Source organism: Oncorhynchus kisutch, linkage group LG13 (genome assembly GCF_002021735.2).
Source record: "Oncorhynchus kisutch isolate 150728-3 linkage group LG13, Okis_V2, whole genome shotgun sequence".
Lineage (NCBI taxonomy): Eukaryota > Metazoa > Chordata > Actinopteri > Salmoniformes > Salmonidae > Oncorhynchus > Oncorhynchus kisutch.
In genome coordinates this window covers 66,803,429-66,827,020 of record NC_034186.2, presented here as the reverse complement: position 1 = coordinate 66,827,020, position 23,592 = coordinate 66,803,429, and the positions used below count along the sequence as shown (strand labels likewise).

The 23,592-nt window shown below is 46.8% G+C and overlaps 1 protein-coding gene across 2 annotated transcripts in view; it reads left to right on the top strand.

The window, feature by feature from the left end:
* Positions 1–23,592, top strand: part of LOC109901131 (cyclin-dependent kinase 14) — a 207,512-nt gene that overhangs the window by 111,251 nt on the left and 72,669 nt on the right. For both annotated transcript variants that reach the window (XM_031787048.1, XM_031787049.1), the window contains 2 exons: positions 19,623–19,686; positions 21,810–21,858. In XM_031787048.1, the coding sequence (XP_031642908.1) occupies positions 19,623–19,686; positions 21,810–21,858 (113 nt within the window). The remainder of the gene's footprint in view (positions 1–19,622; positions 19,687–21,809; positions 21,859–23,592) is intronic.

Genomic DNA, 23,592 nt, shown 5'->3' with positions numbered 1-23,592 from the left:
CTGAAGATCAAAACGAACAAAAACGTCACAAAATGTCGTCATAATGTGCACAAACTGTTTGAACTGTTTTGGATGGGAAGCATGCAGACACCTTTAGGGGATAGGTTTAGAGTTAGGGTGAGGGAGGAGTCGTGTGCCCTTTAGCAGGTAGCATGTGGAGCGGAGAAGGATAGGAGGGGAGGAGCTGTCACGCCTGCTGCCCATCATTACGCACACCTGTCACCATCGTTACGCACATCAGCGCTTCATTGGACTCACCTGGACTCCATCACTTTATTGATTGCCTCCTCTATATCTGTCTGTTCCTCAGTTTGATTACAGTGTTAGCATTAATGTCGTTATGTTTCCCCTGTCCAGACGCTGTCCGTGTTGTGTTTCATGTCTGTTATTTCTGTTACACCAATATTGCAAGCATCAGGGTGTTTTTTGTTTTGGTTGGTGACGTTGGGTCTGGGTGCCGCTGCCGAAGGAACCGTGGATGCCTTAGCTGGCTCGAGAGGTTTTCTTGCCTCAGTTAGCTCGGCAGGCTCCCATCCCACGTCATGCCTCAGCCGGCTCATCAGGTTCCCACGCCTCAGCCGGCTCCCATGCCTCTGCCTGCCCGTCAGGCTCGCCCAGGTGGGACGACGGGTGGTGCCCCTAGATGGGGGGTATCACTATCACGCCTGCCCCCGCTCCCCCTCTCTGGCGCTCAAGGGTGCCAGGCAATCATTACGCACACCTGTTGTTACGCACATCAGCACTTCATTGGACTCACAGGGACTCCATCGCTTTATTGATTTCCTCCTCTATATCTATCTGTTCCTCAGTTTGATTACAGTGTCAGCATTAATATTGTTATGTTTCCCCTGTCCAGACGCTATCTGTGTTTTGTTTCATGTCTGTTATTTATGAAATATTCACTCCCTGTACTTGCTTCTCGCCTCCCAGTGTCTGTCCTCACAGGAACAAGTGGTGGAAGGGTGTTTGGGAGGAGAAGGGGTGAGGTGAAGGGAGGGGTGGAAGGCAATTTGGGGGGAGGAGAGGTAAGGGGAAAGGGTGGAAGGGGGGTTAGGGGGAAGAAGGGGGAGGGGACTGTCTGACTGACTGTCTGGGGTAAAATGTAAATGTTATCCAGTGGAGATAAAGGTTTTCTTCGGCAAACACTCCTGGGGTGCCTAGGTGGTCCAGATATGAGGAGGAGAGGGAAGAGGAGGAGATTTGGAGAGGAGAGGAAAGGAGGCAGAGGCATGGAGGAGAGGAGAGGAGGAGGTGGTGGGGTAAAGTCTGACAGGTCTATATTGTGTTCTGATTATCCTCTCCTTATTCTCTCCACAATACGAAGACCTTATGAATCCCCTGTTTTAAGAAGATCACACCTGTGTAGTTAATAGCATAGCTCACAGCCCCTGTAAGCCATACAAATGAGGAGGCCAGAGATGTGCTTATACTAGGCTTACAGTCTTACCTTGACTGTAGAATCATTATTATTTCTCTGAGGTAATAACACCTCTGATCATCTCAATGCCAATCCCCACACATTCACACAATTTGTTTTTCACTTTTTTATTGATTCCGCATGTGTTTCTCAAATACCAGATGGCAATAATTAGTGTTTGAACATTCAAACATTAACTGGCCTGTTGTGGCGTTATGAACATGATTAGCATACATTTGAGGAATAACACGTTTAATAAGAGAGTTTGCTTCACTTGTAAATACACACAAAATGTTATGTACTATAGGCTACATGGCCTCATTAATTTTGAAGTTTTTGCTAAGGAGATTTTAGTCGCCAGTGTTCCATCTAGCTAAGATGTTTGGTTCAAAATTTCTCAATTGGAATTAATTTGCATGAAAAAGATTAGTCTCTTGTTGAATGACAACAAACACTTCATGAAGAATCCCTACTGTTGACCAGTCACCGATGAAGGGGCTTAGACTTCGGCCACCAACTTCGGCTCGCCTCAAGAATAATAGTTGTGTGCACGAAACAGCCCAAAAAATCTTGCGGAAGATCAAAACGAACAAAAACGTCACAAAATGTCGTCATAATGTGCACAAACTGTTTGAACTGTTTTGGATGGGAAGCATGCAGACACCTTTAGGGGATAGGTTTAGTGTTAGGGTGGGGGAGGAGTCGTGTGCCCTTTAGCAGGTAGCATGTGGAGCGGAGAAGGATAGGAGGGGAGGAACAAGGGGTGGAAGGGGGTTTGGAGAGAGGAGTGGTAAGGGGAAGAAAGGGGTGGAAGGCAGTTTGGGGGGAGGAGGAGTAAGGGGAAAGGAGGGGTGGAAGGAGGGTTGGGGAGAAATGGGGTGGAGGCTGTCTGATTGTCTGGGGTAAAATTAAATGTTATCCAGTGGAGATAAGGGTTTTCTTCAGCAAACACCCCTGGGGTACCTAGGTGGTCCGGATATGAGGAGGGGAGGAGGAGAGGGGAGAGGATGGGAAAGGGGGGGGTGGTGGGATAAAGTCTGACAGGTCTATATTGTGTTCTGATTATCCTCTCCTTATTCTCTCCACAATAAGAAGACCTTATGAATCCCCTGTTTTAACAGGATCACACCTGTGTAGTTAATAGCATAGCTCACAGCCCCTGTAAGCCATACACATGAGGAGGCCAGAGATGTGCTTATACTAGGCTTACAGTCTTACCTTGACTGTAGAATCATTATTATTTCTTATTATTGATTCCGCATGTGTTTCTCATAAACCAGATGGCAATAATTAGTGTTTGGATGTTCAAACATTAACTGGCCTTTTGTGGCGTTATGAATATGATTAGCATACATTTGAGGAATTGAACACGTTAAATTTAGCCGTTTATATTTTCTCCCACCCCAATCACGTCTCGTCCTGTTGTGTGTCTGTGTACTCTGCTGTCAGCTAGAGGAAGAAAAGACAGAGAAATACACCTGGAAAAATGTCCACCAGTCTGCTTGGCCTGGCAGCTAGACGGTCAGTTAGCGTAACAAACAGCTCCACCTGTCAGAGTTAGGCTGACACTAGGGTTGCAAAGGGTCGGAGACTTTCCAGTAAATTTACACCTGGTTAATATTGCCTGCTAACCTGGATTTCATTTAGCTAAATATGCAGGTTTAAAAATATATACTTCTGTGTATTGATTTTAAGAAAAGCATTGATGTTTATGGTTAGGTACACGTTGGAGCAACGACAGTCCTTTTTCGCGAATGCGCACTGCATCGATTATATGCAACACAGGACACACTAGATAAACTAGTAATATCATCAACCATGTGTAGTTATAATTAGTGATTATGATTATGATTGATTGATTGTTTTTTATAAGATAAGTTTAATGCTAGCTAGCAACTTACCTTGACTTCTTACTGCATTCGCGTAACAGGCAGGCTCCTCGTGAGGCATGTGGTTAGAGCGTTGGACTAGTTAACCGTAAGGCTGCAAGATTGAATCCCTGAGCTGACAAGGTAAAAATCTGTCGTTCTGCCCCTGAACAAGGCAGTTAACCCACTGTTCCTAGGCTGTCATTGAAAATAAGAATGTGTTCTTAACTGACTTGCCTAGTTAAATAAAGGTGTAAACAAATAAATAAAAATTGGCGAAATCGGCGTCCAAAAATACCGATTTCCGATTGTTATGAAAACTTGAAATCGGCCATTCTGATTAATCGGTCAACCTCTAATTGAAGCTGCCCAGCATCACCCGTTGGGGTGGTGTTGTCATCATGTTTGACAGTCTCCTGGAGGGAAAGGAGTCTTTCCAAGAAATGGCCATATCACAGTCTGCCGATATGGACAGACCCATCAAGAGGATCCTCCTGATTGATGTATTTTGGGAGAGAGTGGTAAGCAGCCTGAATCTCCTGAAACCTATAGCAGTAGCCATTTCATGGATTGAGGGAGACTATGCCATCCTGTCTGATGTTCAGACTCTGCTTGCAGATGTAAGAGAAGAAATCCCTACTGCCTTACCCACTTCACTGTTGCTCCAAGCAGAGGAAACTGCAATTCTGAAATACATCAAAAACCATGAAGACTTCTGCCTGAAGCCCATACACACCGCAGTGTACATGTTGGACCCCAAGTATGCTGGCAAGAGCATCCTGTCTGGTGCAGAAATCAACAATGTCTATGGTGTCATCACTACCGTGTCTCGCCACTTTGGCCTGGATGAGGGCAAGGTTCTTGGCCGTCTGGTGAAGTACACTTCTAAGCAAGGGCTTTGGGATTGAGATGCAATATGACAGTCGTACCAACGTATCTCATCAGCCACCTGGTGGAAGGGACTTTGAGGATCTGAGGCCCTTTCCCCTGTTGCCTCCATCCTCCAATTCCGACCAATATCAGCCGCCTCAGAGCGCAACTGGTCCTTGTTTGGGAACACACACACCAAAGCACGCAACAGGCTGATCAATAAAAGGGCTGAAAAATTGGTGGACATGGAAGAAGACATAGAAGCCTGAGAGGAAGACAACCAAACCTTTAGTTTTTGGGAGATGCGATGGATCATTGTGGATCACTCAATATTCCCTTTCTTTTGTTGTTCAGTGAAATCATCCCATGTGAAGATTCAACTCATTTAATTAAAGTTACATTTGTAACTAAATTGTTTTTTATTTCAATTAGAAGGATTTAATCATTTGCAACTATGTCTACTTATGATCAGGTAAAATGTTTGTTTCTGTCTCCGTTATGATATGGTAAATATATCCAATGCAAAAAACATCTACATTTAAATTATATTAATATTAATATTAATTAATATATTTCCATTAATTGCCATATATTCCTGTTAATTCCCATTAATTCCCACAGAAAGTTTCCATTTCTGAATATTCCCTAAAATGTGCAACCCTATCTGACACTCACATTTCCATTTTAATCCCCCTTTCATTCCTGCTCTCTTTTTTTCTTCAACTCTCTTTTTCTTCAGAATCAAATCAACTAATGGCTGTTATTTATTCAAAGTTGTTGCTTTACTTTAATGTTGGTGTTCTTTTGTAATCTTCCAAAGCCCTGGCTATCCTGAGCAGAGAGCATCTGTGTGTTCATGCTCAAGTGTTGCTCTTTACCTGGTCCTGAGACGTGAGCATAGCTCCTTATGGGCTGACTGGCTGACTGGCTGATTGGCTGACTGGCTGGCTGCTAGTTACAGCAGGGTCTCCGTTCCCTCTGTCCGTCTGAATTAGATATGCGTGGTACGAGCCCAGGCCCAATGTAGCTGGTTAACTGAGTGTCACTCTGTTCAAGATTACATCCCCCGGAAGAACAGTAGGAATATGGACAGGTCTATTTGTAGGAAAGGCTGTCAGAGCAGAAGTATGTGTGTGTGTGTGTGTGTGCGTGTGTGCGTGCGTGCGTGTGTTTACAGAATACAATGAGCCTTTCTCCTTGCATTAGTGTGATGGACGATGCTGTCGCCTCTGTCACCTAGGGAATGAATTATTCTCTCACGTCAACACACGCACACACAGGGGTGCATTAGCAAGGACAGCATATCCTATGGATAATGTAACAGTTCATGTTGTTGAGTAAATAGCTTGTGTTGATGACACAAACAGACATGCTGTCTGCACAGACAGAGAATTGAAACTGAAAACCACATGTGAGTGACTTTGTCTGATCAATGTGGCTGATCATGTGGCTGTAATTGACTGTACGTGTGTGTGTGACTATGTTGGACTGAACATATGAGTACAGTGTGTGCTTTGACTGTCTAAATGTGTGTGTGTGTGTGTGTGCTTTGTCTGTCTAAATGTGTGTGTGTGTGTGTGTGTGTGTGTGTGCGTGCGTGCGTGTGTGTGTGTGTGTGTGTCTTTGTCGGTCTGAACATGTGTGTTAGTGTTTGTGCAGGCGGCCAGAGGAGAGGAGGCTGGTTAAACCAGAGAATACAGGTTGAATTATTCCTAAATCAGGTAATTATCTCTACATCCAGGGAGATGAAGTAATATGAGTTTAGTATGAGACACACACACATACACACATACACTCACACATACACACACACACGCTTACACACAGTAAAAATGAGTTTGGTTTGCGGCGTAAGCGACTGCACACGACTCAATCTGATCTGAAACAGAGAGGTGGCTGCCGCCTGCCGCTGGGTAAATAAATGATGTCATTCCAGAAACAGCCGTGGTGGCGGCAACAGCCTGACCACCCAATGTGACTGAGCATCTGTCAAGCCCCAGTGGAGAGTGAACTTGGTCTCTCGGGTCAGAGCTTACTAACCATATTCCACCCATTGTGAGTGGGAGAAGAGGCTGATCCATGTGGTTCTGGTTCTGATCTGTGGGGTGACTAACCCCTGTCCCCTGGCTGGTCGTGACCCTGGGTCGTGTTCATTAATGCAGAGCAAATGAAAACAAAAAGCTCATATAGTACCCCCATTTTTTTACTCTGTTTCGGACCATTTTCTTCCATTTTATGGCTACTGAGCATGGCCATGATCTGATGAGCTGGGGTTGTGCTCTTTCTCTCTCTATGGGTGAGAGGTAGCCTAGCGGTTCAGAGCATTGGACCGAAAGGTCGCTGGTTTGAATCTCTGAGCCGGCAAGGTGGAAAAATGTGTGTTTTTGCCCTTGAGCAAGGCAGGTGGATGTTGATTGTGATGATTGGATGATGTGGATGTTTTTTAATGCAGTAGAAGACACATTGATTAAGGCATGTGGAAGACACATTTCGGTTGAATGCATTCAGTTTTACAACTGGCTAGGGATCTCCCTTCCCTCTGTCTCTTTCTCCCTGAACTTGGGCAGACTGTGACCTGTTTCACCAGTGACCTGCATGCTGTCTGTCAGTGAGGGACGGGTCAGTTGTAATCCCCTCATAGCTCAGTGACCAGACAGACAAACTATCCATGAACTCGATTCAATCTCTGTCCCTATAGAGAAGACAAGGCCATTGTAAACAACACATGGTGACGAAGATGACACCACTGTTAGATGCTCATTCATTAGTTGTGGCTGGGTGGTCTGGGAGATGGTGGAGGTAGTGTATGTGCTTGCGTGTGTTCCACTTTTTAATCTCAGTGGAATGCCTGGACTCCTCTTGTCGAGAAAGAGAGAGAGTCTCAGCTATGCTGACTGTTCTGTTCTGTTGTCTGTCCTGACCTTTGACCTGAGTGATGGACATGTCTGGAACATGTCAGTTGACCTGGCAGGGCAAAGTTTCAGTGCCTTCCATCCAGCTACAGTTAACTAGATGTCTCTTGCAGTGTATACGACACTGAACCTGAAACTGAGAAACTCAGAACATCTTCCCTCAATCTGCTACAAATGCGGTAGTTTCAGTTGAAGTCGGAAGTACACTCAGGTTGGAGTCATTAAAACTCGTTTTTCAAACGAGTCCTATATTGACATAACCTGAAAGGCTGCTCAGCAAGGAAGAAGCCACTGCTCCAAAACCGCCATAAAAAAGCCTGACTACAGCCTGACCCAAGTTAAACAATTTAAAGGCAATGCTACTAATTGAGTGTATGTAAACTTCTGACCCACTGGGAATGTGATGAAAGAAGTAGAAGCTTAAATAAATCATTCTCTCTACTGTTATTCTGACATTTCACATTCTTAAAATAAAGTAGTGATCCTAACTGACCTAAGACAGGGACTTTTTACTCTGATTAAATGTCAGGAATTGTGAAAAACTGAGTTTAAATGTATTTGGGTAAGGTCTATGTAAAATTCTGATTTCAACTGTAGGTAGCTCGTATCGTTGATTGGTTTGGGACTATTCCTTTGGTTTCCGCTGTGCCAGGCAAGCTCAATTTCAAAGGTGCAGCCAAAGTATTTGAAAGCAAACCGATACTATTTGAACCCAGGTGTACGCTCCAGCTGTGTGCGTCAGAGCAGTGTGGTGCTGAGAGTCAGTGAGTGGGTTCAGAGTGCCTCTAAACGGTCTCTTTGAAGGCTGTTGTCTGCCTGGGCTGTGATGTGTCTGTCAGACCTCTTCCCTTCCCTGCCTCATCCGCCCTTTCGATGTGCTGTGCTCCTCTCCCTCTCTGATGTGCCTCACAAAGACACTGACATTCACATGGCAGCCTAATCTCCCCTCCACCTCTCCTCTCTCCTCCTCTCCTCTCCTTCACTTCAAAGAGCATGAGAACTCTCCACATCAATAATGTAGGCTGTTTCTATCTGACACCTCAACCAGATTGTGGATTTGAGCATGTCCCCTTGTCTCCTTGTGCACCCCTTCATACCCCTCCCCCATAGTCCCTGTCTGTCCACTGCTGCCACCAATCCCCCCCCCCTCCATTCCCTCTGGTGCCTCACTATGCCTTGCCCCCCTAGAGCAAGAGACATGTGTGCCATCCCACCCCATCTGGGTTCAAATGTACCCCCTCCCTTCTTCCCCTCCCCTCTGCTCCCTTAGCCAAACCTGTATCCTCCCTCTGCTCAGCTCTATGCCATTATAGGGGGAGAAGTTCCTTGTGTGTAGCTGGATCAGCTCTTGCCCTCATCTGCCCTTGCCCTCAACAGTGTGTGTGTGTGTGTGTGTGTGTGTGTGTGTGTGTGTGTGTGTGTGTGTGTGTGTGTGTGTGTGTGTGTGTGTGTGTGTGTGTGTGTGTGTGTGTGTGTGCGTGTGCGTGTGCGTGTGCGTGTGTGTGTGTGTGTGTTTGTCTATCACCTCTAATGGTCTGGGGCCATCCTGGCCATGTTGATAGGGGTACCTATAGGGCTGCCTGCCTGACTTAACGGAGGGATTTATAGTCAACCAACCAAGGCCATGTATATATGCCACGGAAGTTGTTGCTATGCTGAAGCGACATGATCTAGGACTTCAAATATGTCTTCATCTCCCCTATTCTATTTCCTGTCTCATTTACCAACAAGTTGTTCTAATGTGGCAGCAGCATCATTGTCTAGCCTTACCTCTTCTTACCAGCCTCTTGCATGTGCTGTCTCTCTTGCTCTGTGTGTTTGAGAGATGGGGCTCAGTGAGAGACGAGGCTAGGAGCTGGTGTGTGTAGCCCCTGTTATTTGGCCAAGGTTACCCCTCGCTAGATCGATCCCACTGTTCTCCTCTGTCCTCTGGGGTGAATACTAAAGCCTTGGTGCTTTAAGGGGAGCTCAATCAGATGACAGATCGGGTTTCAAATTGCTTTTGTTCCTTGGTTGAGGTTATTTCAGGAGAAACAGCCTCTGACTGTAGATACATCGCTTCTATTAAGTGTGTGTGTGTGTGCTTGTGTTCGTGTGTGTGTGTAGCTACATCACTCAATGAGATCTTGTTCTCTATTACAGTTGAATAGATTGAGAAAAAACCTTACCATCTTGTGGTATAGTGATTTTGTCCTCAGGTGCTGTATGGCCTGAGAGGGTCAGGGGAAAGTTATCCTGACCCTGTCACAGAGACTCTGTCACAGAGACCCTAGCTGTCACACAGATTGGAATGTATTACCAATCCCATTACCACAGTAGTGGAACGTCTGTCAGGGCCTAGAGGTGAGACAGCTAAACACTGATGTCCCAAATAACAACCTATTTCCTACATAGTGCACTACTTCTGACCACTCCAGAGCCCTCTGGGTCCTGGTCTAAAGTAGTGCACTATATAGAGAATAGGGTGCTATCTGGGACAGAGTGTGAGATGAAAGTCAGGCTAAAGTCACTGAGACAGTTCAACTGTAATGGGTTGTATTATAACACCCAGTCAAATCACACTGAGCTCATTGGCACATTCATAGTGAACACAGTCTTTCCCTTTTGCTCTCTCTCTCCCTTCTCTGTCTCTGTCTCTGTCTCTCTCTCTGTTTTATCAACCATTAGAGAGCTATAGTGGTGTTTACTATGTGCTCACGCTCAGTAAATTGTCTCTAATGGTGCAGAAGAGTGGATTGACTGAAGAGGATTACTTACCAGTCAGTAAGTCTGGCTTGCTGTGCAAACTGTGTTATGTGTAGACTGCTGGGTCGTATCTGCCTGGGTTTGACCACAGAGCCAGTGGTAGTGGTAGTGGTGGTGGTAGCGGTGGCGGTGGCGGTGGTAGTAGTAGTGGTGGTAGTGGTGATAGTGGTGGTGGTAGTAGTGGTGGTGGTAGTGGTGGTAGTGGTGGTGGTGGTAGCAGTGGCAGTGGTAGTAGTGGTGTTGGTGGTGGTAGTGGTGGTGGTGGTGGTGGTGGTAGTGGTGGTGGTAGTGGTGGTGGTAGCGTTAGTGGTGGTGGTGGTAGTGGTGGTGGGGGTAGCGTTAGCGTTGGTGGTGGTGGTAGTAGTAGTGGTGGGGGTAGCGTTAGCGGTGGTGGTGGTGGTGGTAGCGGTGGCAGTAGTAGTGGTGGGGGTAGCGTTAGCGGTGGTGGTGGTGGTGGAAGTAGTAGTGGTGGGGGTAGCGTTAGCGGGGGTGGTGGTGGTAGTAGTAGTGGTGGGGGTAGCGGTGGTGGTGGTGGTAGTAGTAGTGGTGGTGGTAGTAGTAGTGGTGGGGGTGGTGGTAGTAGTGGTGGGGGTAGTAGTGGTGGTGGTGGTGGTAGTAGTAGTGGTGGGGGTAGCGTTAGCGGTGGTGGTGGTGGTAGTAGTAGTAGTGGTGGGGGGTAGTAGTAGTGGTGGTAGTAGTAGTAGTGGTGGGGGTAGCGTTAGCGGTGGTGGTGGTGGTAGCGGTGGCAGTAGTAGTGGTGGTAGTAGTAGTAGTGGTGGGGGTAGTAGTAGTGGTGGTAGTAGTAGTAGTGGTGGGGGTAACGTTAGCGGTGGTGGTGGTAGTAGTAGTGGTGGGGGTAGTAGTAGTGGTGGTAGTAGTAGTAGTGGTGGGGGTAGCGTTAGCGGTGGTGGTGGTAGTAGTAGTGGTGGGGGTAGTAGTAGTGGCGGTAGTAGTAGTAGTGGTGGGGGTAGCGTTAGCGGTGGTGGTGGTGGTAGCGGTGGCAGCAGTAGTGGTGGTGGTGGTGGTAGTAGTAGTGGTGGGGGTAGCGTTAGCGGTGGTGGTGGTGGTAGCGGTGGTAGTATTGGTAGTGGTGGTGGTAGTAGTAGTGGTGGGGGTAGCGTTAGCGGGGGTGGTGGTGGTAGTAGTAGTGGTGGGGGTAGCGGTGGTGGTGGTGGTAGCGGTGGTGGGGGTAACGTTAGCGGTGGTGGTGGTAGTAGTAGTGGTGGGGGTAGCGTTAGCGGTGGTGGTGGTGGTAGCGGTGGTAGTAGTGGTGGTGGTGGTGGTGGTAGTAGTAGTGGTGGGGGTAACGTTAGCGGTGGTGGTGGTAGTAGTAGTGGTGGGGGTAGCGTTAGCGGTGGTGGTGGTGGTAGCAGTGGTAGTAGTGGTGGTGGTGGTGGTAGTAGTAGTGGTGGGGGTAACGTTAGCGGTGGTGGTGGTAGTAGTAGTGGTGGGGGTAGCGTTAGCGGTGGTGGTGGTAGCAGTGGTAGTAGTAGTGGTGGGGGTAACGTTAGCGGTGGTGGTGGTAGTAGTAGTGGTGGGGGTAGCGTTAGCGGTGGTGGTGGTGGTAGCAGTGGTAGTAGTGGTGGTGGTGGTGGTAGTAGTAGTGGTGGGGGTAACGTTAGCGGTGGTGGTGGTAGTAGTAGTGGTGGGGGTAGCGTTAGCGGTGGTGGTGGTAGCAGTAGTGGTGGGGGTAGCGTTAGCGGTGGTGGTGGTGGTAGCGGTGGTAGTAGTAGTGGTGGGGGTAGCGTTAGCGGTGGTGGTGGTGGTAGCGGTGGAAGTAGTAGTGGTGGTGGTAGCGGTGGTAGTAGTAGTGGTGGGGGTAGCGTTAGCGGTGGTGGTGGTGGTGGTGGTAGCGGTGGTAGTAGTAGTGGTGGTGGTAGCGGTGGTAGTCGTAGTGGTGGGGGTAGCGTTAGCGGTGGTGGTGGTGGTGGTGGTAGCGGTGGTAGTAGTAGTGGTGGTGGTAGCGGTGGTAGTCGTAGTGGTGGGGGTAGCGTTAGCGGTGGTGGTGGTGGTAGCGGTGGTAGTAGTAGTGGTGGGGGTAGCGTGAGCGGTGGTGGTGGTGGTAGCGGTGGTAGTAGTAGTGGTGGGGGTAGTGTTAGCGGTGGTGGTGGTGGTAGCGGTGGAAGTAGTAGTGTTGGTGGTAGTGGTGGGGGTAGCGTTAGCGGTGGTGGTGGTGGTAGCGGTGGTAGTAGTAGTGGTGGTGGTGGTGGTAGCGGTGGTAGTAGTAGTGGTGGGGGTAACGTTAGCGGTGGTGGTGGTAGTAGTAGTGGTGGGGGTAGCGGTGGTGGTGGTGGTAGCGGTGGGAGTAGTAGTGGTGGGGGTAGCGTTAGCGGTGGTGGTGGTGGTGGTGGTAGCGGTGGAAGTAGTAGTGGTGGTGGTAGCGGTGGTAGTAGTAGTGGTGGGGGTAGTAGTAGTGGTGGTGGTGGTGGTGGTAGTGGTGGTAGTAGTAGTGGTAGTAGTAGTAGTAGTAGTGGTAGTAGTACTGGTGGGGGTAGCGTTAGCGGTGGTGGTGGTGGTAGCGGTGGAAGTAGTAGTGGTGGGGGTAGTAGTAGTGGTGGTGGTGGTGGTGGTGGTGGTAGCGGTGGTAGTAGTAGTGGTAGTAGTAGTAGTGGTAGTAGTAGTGGTGGGGGTAGCGTGAGCGGTGGTGGTAGCGGTGGTAGTAGTAGTGTTGGGGGTAGTGTTAGCGGTGGTGGTGGTGGTAGCGGTGGAAGTAGTAGTGTTGGTGGTAGTGGTGGGGGTAGCGTTAGCGGTGGTGGTGGTGGTAGCGGTGGTAGTAGTAGTGGTGGTGGTGGTGTTAGCGGTGGTAGTAGTAGTGGTGGGGGTAACGTTAGCGGTGGTGGTGGTAGTAGTAGTGGTGGGGTAGCGGTGGTGGTGGTGGTAGCGGTGGGAGTAGTAGTGGTGGGGGTAGCGTTAGCGGTGTTGGTGGTGGTAGCGGTGGAAGTAGTAGTGGTGGTGGTAGCGGTGGTAGTAGTAGTGGTGGGGGTAGTAGTAGTGGTGGTGGTGGTGGTGGTAGTGGTGGTAGTAGTAGTGGTAGTAGTAGTAGTAGTAGTAGTAGTGGTAGTAGTACTGGTGGGGGTAGCGTTAGCGGTGGTGGTGGTGGTAGCGGTGGAAGTAGTAGTGGTGGGGGTAGTAGTAGTGGTGGTGGTGGTGGTGGTGGTGGTAGCGGTGGTAGTAGTAGTGGTAGTAGTAGTAGTGGTAGTAGTAGTGGTGGGGGTAGCGTTAGCGGTGGTGGTGGTGGTAGCGGTGGAAGTAGTAGTGGTGGGAGTAGTAGTAGTGGTGGTGGTGGTGGTGGTGGTGGTGGTAGCGGTGGTAGTAGTAGTGGTAGTAGTAGTAGTAGTAGTGGTAGTAGTAGTGGTGGGGGTAGCGTTAGCGGTGGTGGTGGTAGCGGTGGAAGTAGTAGTGGTGGGGGTAGTAGTAGTGGTGGTGGTGGTGGTGGTAGCGGTGGTAGTAGTAGTGGTAGTAGTAGTAGTAGTGGTAGTAGTAGTGGTGGGGGTAGCGTTAGCGGTGGTGGTGATGGTAGTAGTGGTAGTAGTAGTAGTAGTAGTGGTGGGGGTAGCGTTAGCGGTGGTGGTGGTAGTAGTAGTGGTAGTAGTAGTGGTGGTGGAAGTAGTAGTGGTGGGGGTAGTAGTAGTAGTGGTAGTAGTAGTAGTAGTGGTAGTAGTAGTGGTAGTAGTAGTGGTAGTAGTAGTGGTAGTAGTAGTAGTAGTAGTAGTAGTAGTAGTAGTAGTGGTAGTGGTAGTAGTAGTGGTAGTAGTAGTGGTAGTGGTAGTAGTAGTGGTGGGGGTAATGTTAGCGGTGGTGGTGGTAGCAGTAGTGGTAGTAGTAGTGGTGGTGGAAGTAGTAGTGGTGGGGGTAGTAGTAGTAGTGGTAGTAGTATTAGTAGTGGTAGTAGTAGTGGTAGTAGTAGTGGTAGTAGTAGTAGTAGTAGTAGTAGTAGTAGTAGTAGTAGTGGTAGTGGTAGTGGTAGTGGTAGTAGTAGTGGTAGTGGTAGTAGTAGTGGTGGGGGTAACGTTAGCGGTGGTGGTGGTAGTAGTAGTGGTAGTAGTAGTGGTAGTAGTAGTGGTGGGGGTAACGTTAGCGGTGGTGGTGGTGGTAGTAGTAGTAGTAGTAGTAGTAGTAGTAGTAGTGGTAGTGGTAGTATTAGTGGTAGTAGTAGTGGTAGTGTTAATATATACATTTTCTTTACTTTGATCTCTTACTTTCCTTTTAGTCCATTCACTTCATTTACTGTGACAGTGTGTAATATCTACATTCTACACACTAGAACCATAAAGACAGAGACTCTGGCTACAGAAATTAGTGGTAGTAGTGGTTGTCTGTGTCCCCTTTCAGCCCTGGTCAAAATGAATGCTCTAGAAAGGGAATAGGGTGCCATTTGGGATACAGACCAGTGTTAGTGTTTGGTAGAGACACCCCTGTTTCTCCTCTGAAGCCATTCAGTCAGTCAGGCAGTCCTGAGTGGCAGGCTGCGGCTCCCTGAGCTCATTTCCGTCCTGAAGGCTATGTGTCACCAGAACAAACACAGCACTGCACACACCTTACAGTGCTGCCTGACAGTGACGAGATCAGAGGGGAAATCAACCAACACACCCGGCCTGGCCGGCAGAGGAAGGAGAGAGATAGAGGGAAACTTCTGTGAGTGTAACGTTTACTGTTCATTTTTATTGTTTATTTCACTTTTGTGTATTATCTACTTCACTTGCTTTGGCAATGTTAACATATGTTTCCCATGCTAATAAAGCACCTTGAATTGAATTCAATTTAATTGAGAAAGAGCGATAGAGTGAAAGAGATAGAGGGAGAAAGAAAGGGCAGGTAGGGAGTGGAATTGTCTGTGTGTATCAGCCCAAAATTCATTAAAGGTTAGCATAGTTCAGTTGTGATGTATTAGCATGTTGATGATGCTGTGGCAAAGTGTCATGTTTCCGTGGCAATGATGAAGCTTCCGTGGCCGGTGTCGTGGTGTGGGTTGCCACAGTGAGCGATGGTGTGTGTGTGGCTGTAATTAAGGTAGTGAGTGTTTCCCTACAGGGCTGAGGGGACAGATAATTTCACTCTGCACCTCAGGGGGCGGCTGGACCGAGGGAAAGAGGGAACATGGAGGGGGGGGGGGGGGTCACCCTTTGTGTGTGGCTGCGGTCAGGGGTTTGGCATACACACATTCTCACAATCCAATCCCCCTCCCCTGTCTCTCCATGTTGTGCTCTGCAGGTCATGGTACACTGCTGCCCTCTGCTGGGGTCTTACAAAGCTTTACAAAGTAATCAATATTTTATACATTTGTTCATTTTACGGATATGGGGACAATCTTTGTCCCCATGTGCAGTTGCAAACCGTAGTCTGGCTTTTTTATGGCGGTTTTGGAGCAGTGGCTTCTTCCTTGCTGAGCGGCCTTTCAAGTTATGTCGATATAGGAAACGTTTTACTGTGGATATAGATACTTTAGTACCTGTTTCCTCCAGCATCTTCACAAGTTCCTTTGCTGTTGTTCTGGGATTGATTTGCACTTTTAGCACCAAAGTACGTTCATCTCTAGGAGACAGAACGTGTCTCCTTCCTGAGCGGTATGATGGCTGCGTGGTCCCATGGTGTTTGCACTATTGTTTGTACAGATGAACGTGGTACCTTCAGGTGTTTGGAAACTGCTCCCAAGGATGAACCAGACTTGTGGAGGTCTACAATTTTCTTTCTGAGATCTTGGCTGATTTCTTTTGATTTTCCGATGACGTCAAGCAAAGTTTGAAGGTAGGCCTTGAAATACATCCACTGGTTCACTCAAATTATGTCAATTAGCCTTTCAGAAGCTTCTAAAGCCATGACATCATTTTCTGGAATTTTCCAAGCTGTTTAAAGGCACAGTCAAATTAGTGTATGTAAACTTCTGACCCACTGGAATTGTGAACCTGTGAATTATAAGTGAAATAATCAGTCTATAAACAATTGTTGGGAAAATGACTTGTGTCATGCACAAAGTAGATGTCCTAACCAACTTGCCAAAACTATAGTTTGTTCACAAGTAATGTGTGGAGTGGTTAAAAAATGAGTTTTAACGACTCCAATCTAAGTGTATGTGAACTTCCGACTTCAACTGTATGTATTCACCCCCTTTGCTATGAAGCCCCTAAATAAGATCTGGTGCAACCCATTATCTTCAGAAGTCACATAATTAGTCAAATAAAGTCCACCTGTGTGCAATCTAAGTGTTGCGCGATCACATGATCTCAGTATATATACACCTGTTCTGAAAGGCCCCAGAGGTTGCAACACCACCAAGCAAGTGGCACCATGAAGACCAAGGAGCTCTCCAAACAGGTCAGGGACAAAGTTGTGAAGAAGTACAGACCAGGGTTGAGTAACAAAAAAAAATCAGAAACTTTGAACATCCCACAGAGCACCATTAAATCCATGATTAAAAAATGGAAAGAACATGGCACAACAACAAACCTGCAAAGGAAGGACTGCCCACCAAAACTCACAGACCAGGCAGAGGGCATTAGAGATCAAAGACAACCCTGAAGGAGTTGCAAAGCTATGCAGTGGAGATTGGAGTATCTGTCCATAGGACCACTTTAAGCCGTACACTCCACAGAGCTGGGCTTTACGGAAGAGTGGCCAGAAAAAAAGCCATTGCTTAAAGAAACAAAATAAGCAAACATGTTTGGTGTTCGCCAAAAGGCATGTGGGAGATTCCCCAAACATATGGAAGATGTTACTCTTGTCAGATGAGACTAAAATGTAGCTTTTTGGCCATCAAGGTTAACGCTATGTCTGGCGCAAACACCTCTCATCACCCCGAGAACCCAATCCCCACAGTGAAGCATGGTGGTGGCAGCATCATGCTGTGGGGATGTTTTTCATCAGCAGGGACTAGGAAGCTAGTCAGAAGTGAAGGAATGATGGATGGCACTAAATATAGGGAAATTCTTGAGGGAAATCTGTTTCAGTCTTCCAGAGTTTTGATTTGAACGTAGGACGGAGGTTCACCTTCCAGCAGGATAATGACCCTAAGCATACTGCTGAAGCAACACCTGAGTGGTTTAAGGGGAAACATTTAAATGTTTTGGAATGGCCTAGTCAAAACCCAGACTTCAATCCAATTGAGAATCGGTGGTATGACTTAAAGATTGCTGTACACCAGCGGAACCCATCCAACTTGAAGGAGCTGGAGCGGTTTTGCCTTGAAGAATGGGCACATATCCCAGTGGCTAGATGTGCCAAGCTTATAGAGACATACCCCAAGAGACTTGCAGCTGTAATTGCTGCAAAAGGTGTCTCTACAAAGTATTGACTTTGGGGGGGTGAATAGGTATGCACGCTAAAGTTTTCTGTGTTCTTATCTTATTTCTTGTTTGTTTCACAATAAAAAATATTTTGCAACTTCATAGTGGTAGGTATGTTGTGTAAATCAAATGATACAACCCTTCAAAAAACGATTTTAATTCCAGGTTGTAAGGAAACAGAATTGGAAAAATGCCAAGGGGGGTGAATACTTTCACAAGTCACTGTCCTATAGCCTACAACATATCTCTACCTACACTACTTTCACAAGTCACTGTCCTATAGCCTACAACATATCTCTACCTACACTACTTTTACAAGTCACTGTCCTATAGCCTACAACATATCTCTACCTACACTACTTTTACAAGTCACTGTCCTATAGCCTACAACATATCTCTACCTACCCTACTTTCACAAGTCACTGTCCTATAGCCTACAACATATCTCTACCTACACTACTTTCACAAGTCACTGTCCACACCAATATCCCATTATTATTCGGGATGAGTTGACGCATAAAAACATCATATCCTGTTTACAATAACACAGAAAAAGCTTGTGTACCGGTTATGAAAAACTTGGATAAGATGCCTGGGATTTTTTATTTGTTTATTGAACCTTTATTTAACTAGGCAAGTCCGTTAAGAACTAATTCTTATTTACAATGACTGCCTACCCAGGCCAAACCCTAGCCCGAATGAAGATGGGCCAATTACTGTATGTGCCGCCCTATGGGACTCCCAATCATAGCCGGTTGTGATACACCCTGGAATTGGACCAGGGTCTGTAGTGGCACTGCTGCGCCACTCGGGAGCCAATATGGGGTACTGTGGCATGTAAACGTCTTATCCCATTTACTGTTGTTTCTGTGGTCTGTGCTCAGTTTCACATATCATGGGTGTTGTGGGATGATGTTTTCATAATTCTTACATTTGGTAGGCCGTGTCAACTGTAGTTGGACACGTGCTGCTTCTCTTCTGCCATAACTTGTTACTCCAGAAGACTAAATGAAGTGGTGCTGACCAGAATAATGTCCTACATTGATAGAAGGAATGCATTAGTATCTAGTTAACACCGGTAAAGTTGTCTGTTTCGTTTAGGGACTGGGGAGAAAACGGAATAACTCCATAACAGTGGAAAGATTGGTCCTGTGCAAAATGTCCAAATGTCATCAGTGTGACCTGTTTTAAGGAAATGAACACATTTCTGATAAAACTTCAGTTCGTCTTGAGTGCATATTGTATGTGGTTGAAATAGTGACAGTAAGAAATAATTTTTCTCCACTCCACTCCTGTTCCTGAGACATATGTTGTATAATTTCTCGGAAAGAAATGCGTAATTCTACAGGAAATAATATTATATTTTGCGTAGAAATCCGAAGAGGGTGGCCAGCAGAGAGAGATGGGATGGGCTGAGGGAAGCTGAGGGAAGCTGAGGGTTGGGATGTGGAATTGGAGACAAGTGGGAGTGGAGTTGCTGGGTGGGGGATAGAATGACAGTCAAAGATAAAAGTCCAAAAATCAAGTCAAAATAAAACATAACAGAAAGTACATTTGAATGCCACTGAGGGGCCGTGTTGTTCCAGTTAATCAGCCTGAGGCTGATGCTGGGCAGGTGTTAGTACACAATATACACTCAAATGCACATATGTGCACATACACTGACACACACATGTAAATAGTGCCATATATGCACTCAAACATATTAATTTGCTGTTGTGATTATTGTTGTCCTTCATGTCTTTTGTTTTTTGCATTATTGTTTTCTGTCTTCCTTTGTTTTTCTCTTTTTTCTCTTTTGTTCATTTTGTTGGAGGGGCGTCTTGGGGATGGGGAATGGAATTGTTGTATTTATTTATTCATTTTCTCTGGGGGGGGGCATCTTGGATGGTTGAGGGGCAGCTCTTGGGGAACTGTGGGGGGGATCTTGGAGGGCTCGTGGGAGATCTTTCGACGTGCCCTTGAGCGTTGACCCTGGTTGACCCTGGTTGACCCTGGTTGTTTCTGTGTGTCTCTCTGGATGGGAGGCTGTCAGATGACTAATGTGATGTAGTTGTTGAGCGGCTTCACTGCAAGTATATTGTATGTTTTAAATATTCAATAAACAAATATATTACTTAAAAAAAAAAGATATTACTCTACATATGAGAGGTTCTAAACCTACAGTCAGTGTCCATATTTCAGTTACTATACCATTTAAACCATATCACCTTCAATGAGGAATATTCTGTTTATTCATGGATACAGGGGTACTCATGAGCAGGATATCAAAGATACATGTAAACAGCTTATCACGAATACGACCTTAAGCGGGATATAACCTACTATCCGGATACTGTGCGCATGTAAATGTGGTCATTGTTTAGGACCTTAGTGATTCAGAGGTTCCTCTTTGGTCATAGAAATGAAACGTTTTTCTCCATGAGACGGTCTTCTCTTTTCCTTTCTCTGTGGCCCAATGTTGTTGTTGAAGTATGAATGTGTTGATAGAGACACAGCGTGTGTTTGTCTGATGCATTCCTTCTTTCAGGTCCTAGGCACCCCCTGTGAGGATACCTGGCCAGGGGTTCACTCCCTGCCCCACTTCAAACCAGGTGAGGAACGCACGCACGCACGCACACACACACACACACACACACACACACACACACACACACACACACACACACACACACACACACACACACACACACACACACACACACACACACACACACACACACACACACACACACACACACACACACAATAGGTCCAACAGTCAGAACCAGACTTTCACTCCAGTTCTACTTTGTAAACCTTGGAGGCATGCCTCTGTAGTTCACACAACCCAGGCAGGCCTGTGAGCCAGCCGTACCATCGCTGTGGCATCCCTGTGCCAGACTAGGGCTACTGCTGCTGCCCTCTGGGAGCTCATTAGAGACAGACTGGACGGTGCTCGCAGATTAGTGTTGGCATGCTGGAACACACAGAGATAGAGGGGGAATTAGAGGAGTGACAGAGAGAGGAGGATGGAGGGAGAAGAAGAGGGACAGAGGGAGAGCAGGGGTACCATGATGTGAGTGGCGTGCCTAGCTGTATCTCCTGTGACCAATTACAGAGGAACTGGGGTGTGAAACACACACACACAAACCCACACACACACACACACACACCTAATCGCATGTCCTGTGGCCATGGCTGTGGTTGGCCATAGTTCTATGTTGTCCTGCTGCCGTGGGCAGCTGTGTGAGCAACACACACTGTTCTGTCCTGCTGCTCCTGTCATCCAGACAGACCTGGCTTCAGTGTACCAGATCAGTGTACTATCTCTGCATGACAATAGGTACACACACAATGCACCATTTTATTATCAGCAATTGAGGCAGTTGCCTGCTCAGATGTCCAAGGCAAGACCACCTCCCTCTCTTAATAAGTGTCTCTCCAAGCTACCTGTTTCCTCCATAAGGTGAACAATCTTTTGACTGAATCCCGGGATAGTGAAAACCTTTTATTTTCTTATTTGTGCTCTAAAGGGATGCCCAATGTCACAATGATCTAATCTAAACGGCTGTTTCAAGCCTCTCATTGTCACCATCACTCAACCACAAAGTGATCATTAGCACGTAACAGATGGAGCTGGGAAAATGCTTTATCAGAAGAAAGTTAACACTGGGTGTAGTCATATCTTCCCACCACCAGAGGGCAGTGTTGTCTCACTCTATCCCTCTGAATATATCCTACCTCACTGAGAGCTTCTCAGTCTGAGCATGTTTTAGTCTTCCTCCTGAACTGTAATCAGTTTCCAGACATGAAATCAAACACAGAGATGGTATCAGCACGTTGTTTACGATTCTTCACATTCTCAGCTTTACTATCAATAATTCACAGCCATGTTTACAGCCCTGGTTTTTCACTCTGGTGTTCGCAGCACAACAGTTTAGGTTTGAAACGTAGACAGCCATGACACTTAGCCTGACCTTGGCCCAGGGCCTTGGTGCTTTACGACGGGCTGGAGGATATTTAGTATAACCACAGTATATCAGACATTTGAGAAAGACAGGAGTAATCTGGATATCAAAACAACTCTCCCTCATATATGTCTAATCCCTGACTCTGGAACAGTCTTACCATCTCTCTATCCTCCCCACTCAATAACTCCTTAACTCAAACTGTAGCTATTCTGTATCTCTCTCCCCCTCTGTCTAGCAGTGGAAGAGTGGCTACTCTCTCTCTTCCCTCTCCCTAACCCGTGGTTGGCTGTCTAGCTGTCTCTCTGCCCCCATTCCCCCAGTCTAGTCCTGGAGGTTGACAGTTACAGTGTTAGTCTGAAAACAGAGGTCTCCACACAGGTTTTGGACGAGGGAGAGCTGCACCTCGAGCTGTCAGAGGTGCACTCACACACATACACCTAGCCATTCATACCGTAGACACACACACACACGCACACACACACACACACACAAAAATACTTTTAATATTTAATAATAGTTTCATTTAGCAGATGCTTTTATCCAAAGCGACTTACAGTTATGCGTGCGTACATTTTAAGTACGGTGGCCTTGGGAATCGAACCCACTATCCTGGCGTTGCAAGCATCATGCTGTACCAAGTGATGTTAACCTCTTGTTAAATCACATACTGTACGATGAAACATTTGTTGTAAAACTTCACAAATGTGTCCTGATGATGAATATGAACATGTTTCTATTGTCTCTCTGTGTCTTTACCCATTCAGACAGCTTTACTGTCTACAGCTCCAAGAAGCTCAGACAAGCATGGAATAAGTAAGTGTACCGTTTTTGTCACATAAAATGTTGTGTTTGTGTGTGTGTGTGTGTGTGTGTGTGTGTGTGTGTGTGTGTGTGTGTGTGTGTGTGTGTGTGTGTGTGTGTGTGTGTGTGTGTGTGTGAGAGAGAGAGAAAGAGAGGGTGTGTATGTTTGTGTGTGTGTGTTTGCGCCTATTCATATGTGTTGCATGGTCAGAGGGCCATTTTGTATGCCAGGTCAGAGGGCCATTTTCCTACAGACCCACTTTTGTGCTCTTCCTGTCTGTGAAAGTTCCCAAGGGCAATACGCTCCAGACCGACAACCCCCCACCACTCCATCCATACATCCCTCTCTTTTCTCTCCCTGAGCCCACCATACTGAAGAACCCTGGGACTGTTCTGGTCCCCTAACAGACATTAGTAGCCCAGTTAGAGATGGCTGTTGTCCTGTGTGTGTGTGTGTGTGTGTGTGTGTGTGTGTGTGTGTGTGTGTGTGTGTGTGTGCTTTCTCTCAGCTCTCTACCGTCGGGACGCCTAGACCTACAGACAGCTCACACACTCTTCCCAGGGTTCATCTGGTTGAGGAGGGGAGCACCCAGATCGGGGTCATGCCACTGGTGTCATGCCACCAGAGCAGTCAGCCCTGACACAGATGGCAGGAAAGGGCACAGGGGGCATTCCAGATGTGGACCACCCTCTGCCCCTGGCACTCATCAGGAGCCTGAGGGGACAGGCAGAGACAGGGTGACTTGATGATTTGGTCACAGATACACAGAATGTCTCACAGTATTCTGGTCTGCTCTGTAGTTACCACAGTAACCATGGCCAAAGGGTTAAAAGTCAAGGTTCCACATTCTCTCTCGCAGTGTCACAGTTTCCTTTTTCAGATGAATATAAAATAACATTTGATTGATGGCTCAAAACGAGAGAGAAAGAGAGCGGCAGTATATTTTATGCTTATCAGTTTGTGTGCATGTGCGTGCGTGCGTGTGTGTGTGTGTGTGTGTGTGTGTGTGTGTGTGTGTGCGTGCGTGCGTGCGTGCGTGCGTGTGTGTGTGTGTGTGTGTGTGTCTACAAGTACAGTATGTGTAGATTTTCTGTAGTAGTGAGAGAGGTACTGTAGTAGTGAGAGAGATACTGTAGTAGTGAGAGAGATACTGTAGCAGTGAGAGAGATACTGTAGCATTGAGAGAGATACTGTAGTAGTGAGAGAGATACTGTAGTAGTGAGAGAGATACTGTAGTAGTGAGAGAGATACTGTAGTAGTGAGAGAGATAATGTAGTAGTGAGAGAGAATCTGTAGCATTGAGAGAGATACTGTAGTAGTGAGAGAGATACTGTAGTAGTGAGAGAGATACTGTAGCATTGAGAGAGATACTGTAGGAGTGAGAGAGATACTGTAGCAGTGAGAGAGATACTGTAGTAGTAAGAGAGATACTGTAGTAGTAAGAGAGATACTGTAGCATTGAGAGAGATACTGTAGTAGTGAGAGAGATACTGTAGCATTGAGAGATACTGTAGCATTGAGAGATACTGTAGTAGTGAGAGAGATACTGTAGCATTGAGAGAGATACTGTAGTAGTGAGAGAGATACTGTAGTAGTGAGAGAGATACTGTAGCAGTGAGAGAGATACTGTAGTAGTAAGAGAGATACTGTAGCAGTGAGAGAGATACTGTAGCAGTGAGATAGATACTGTAGTAGTGAGAGAGATACTGTAGTAGTAAGAGAGATACTGTAGCAGTGAGATAGAT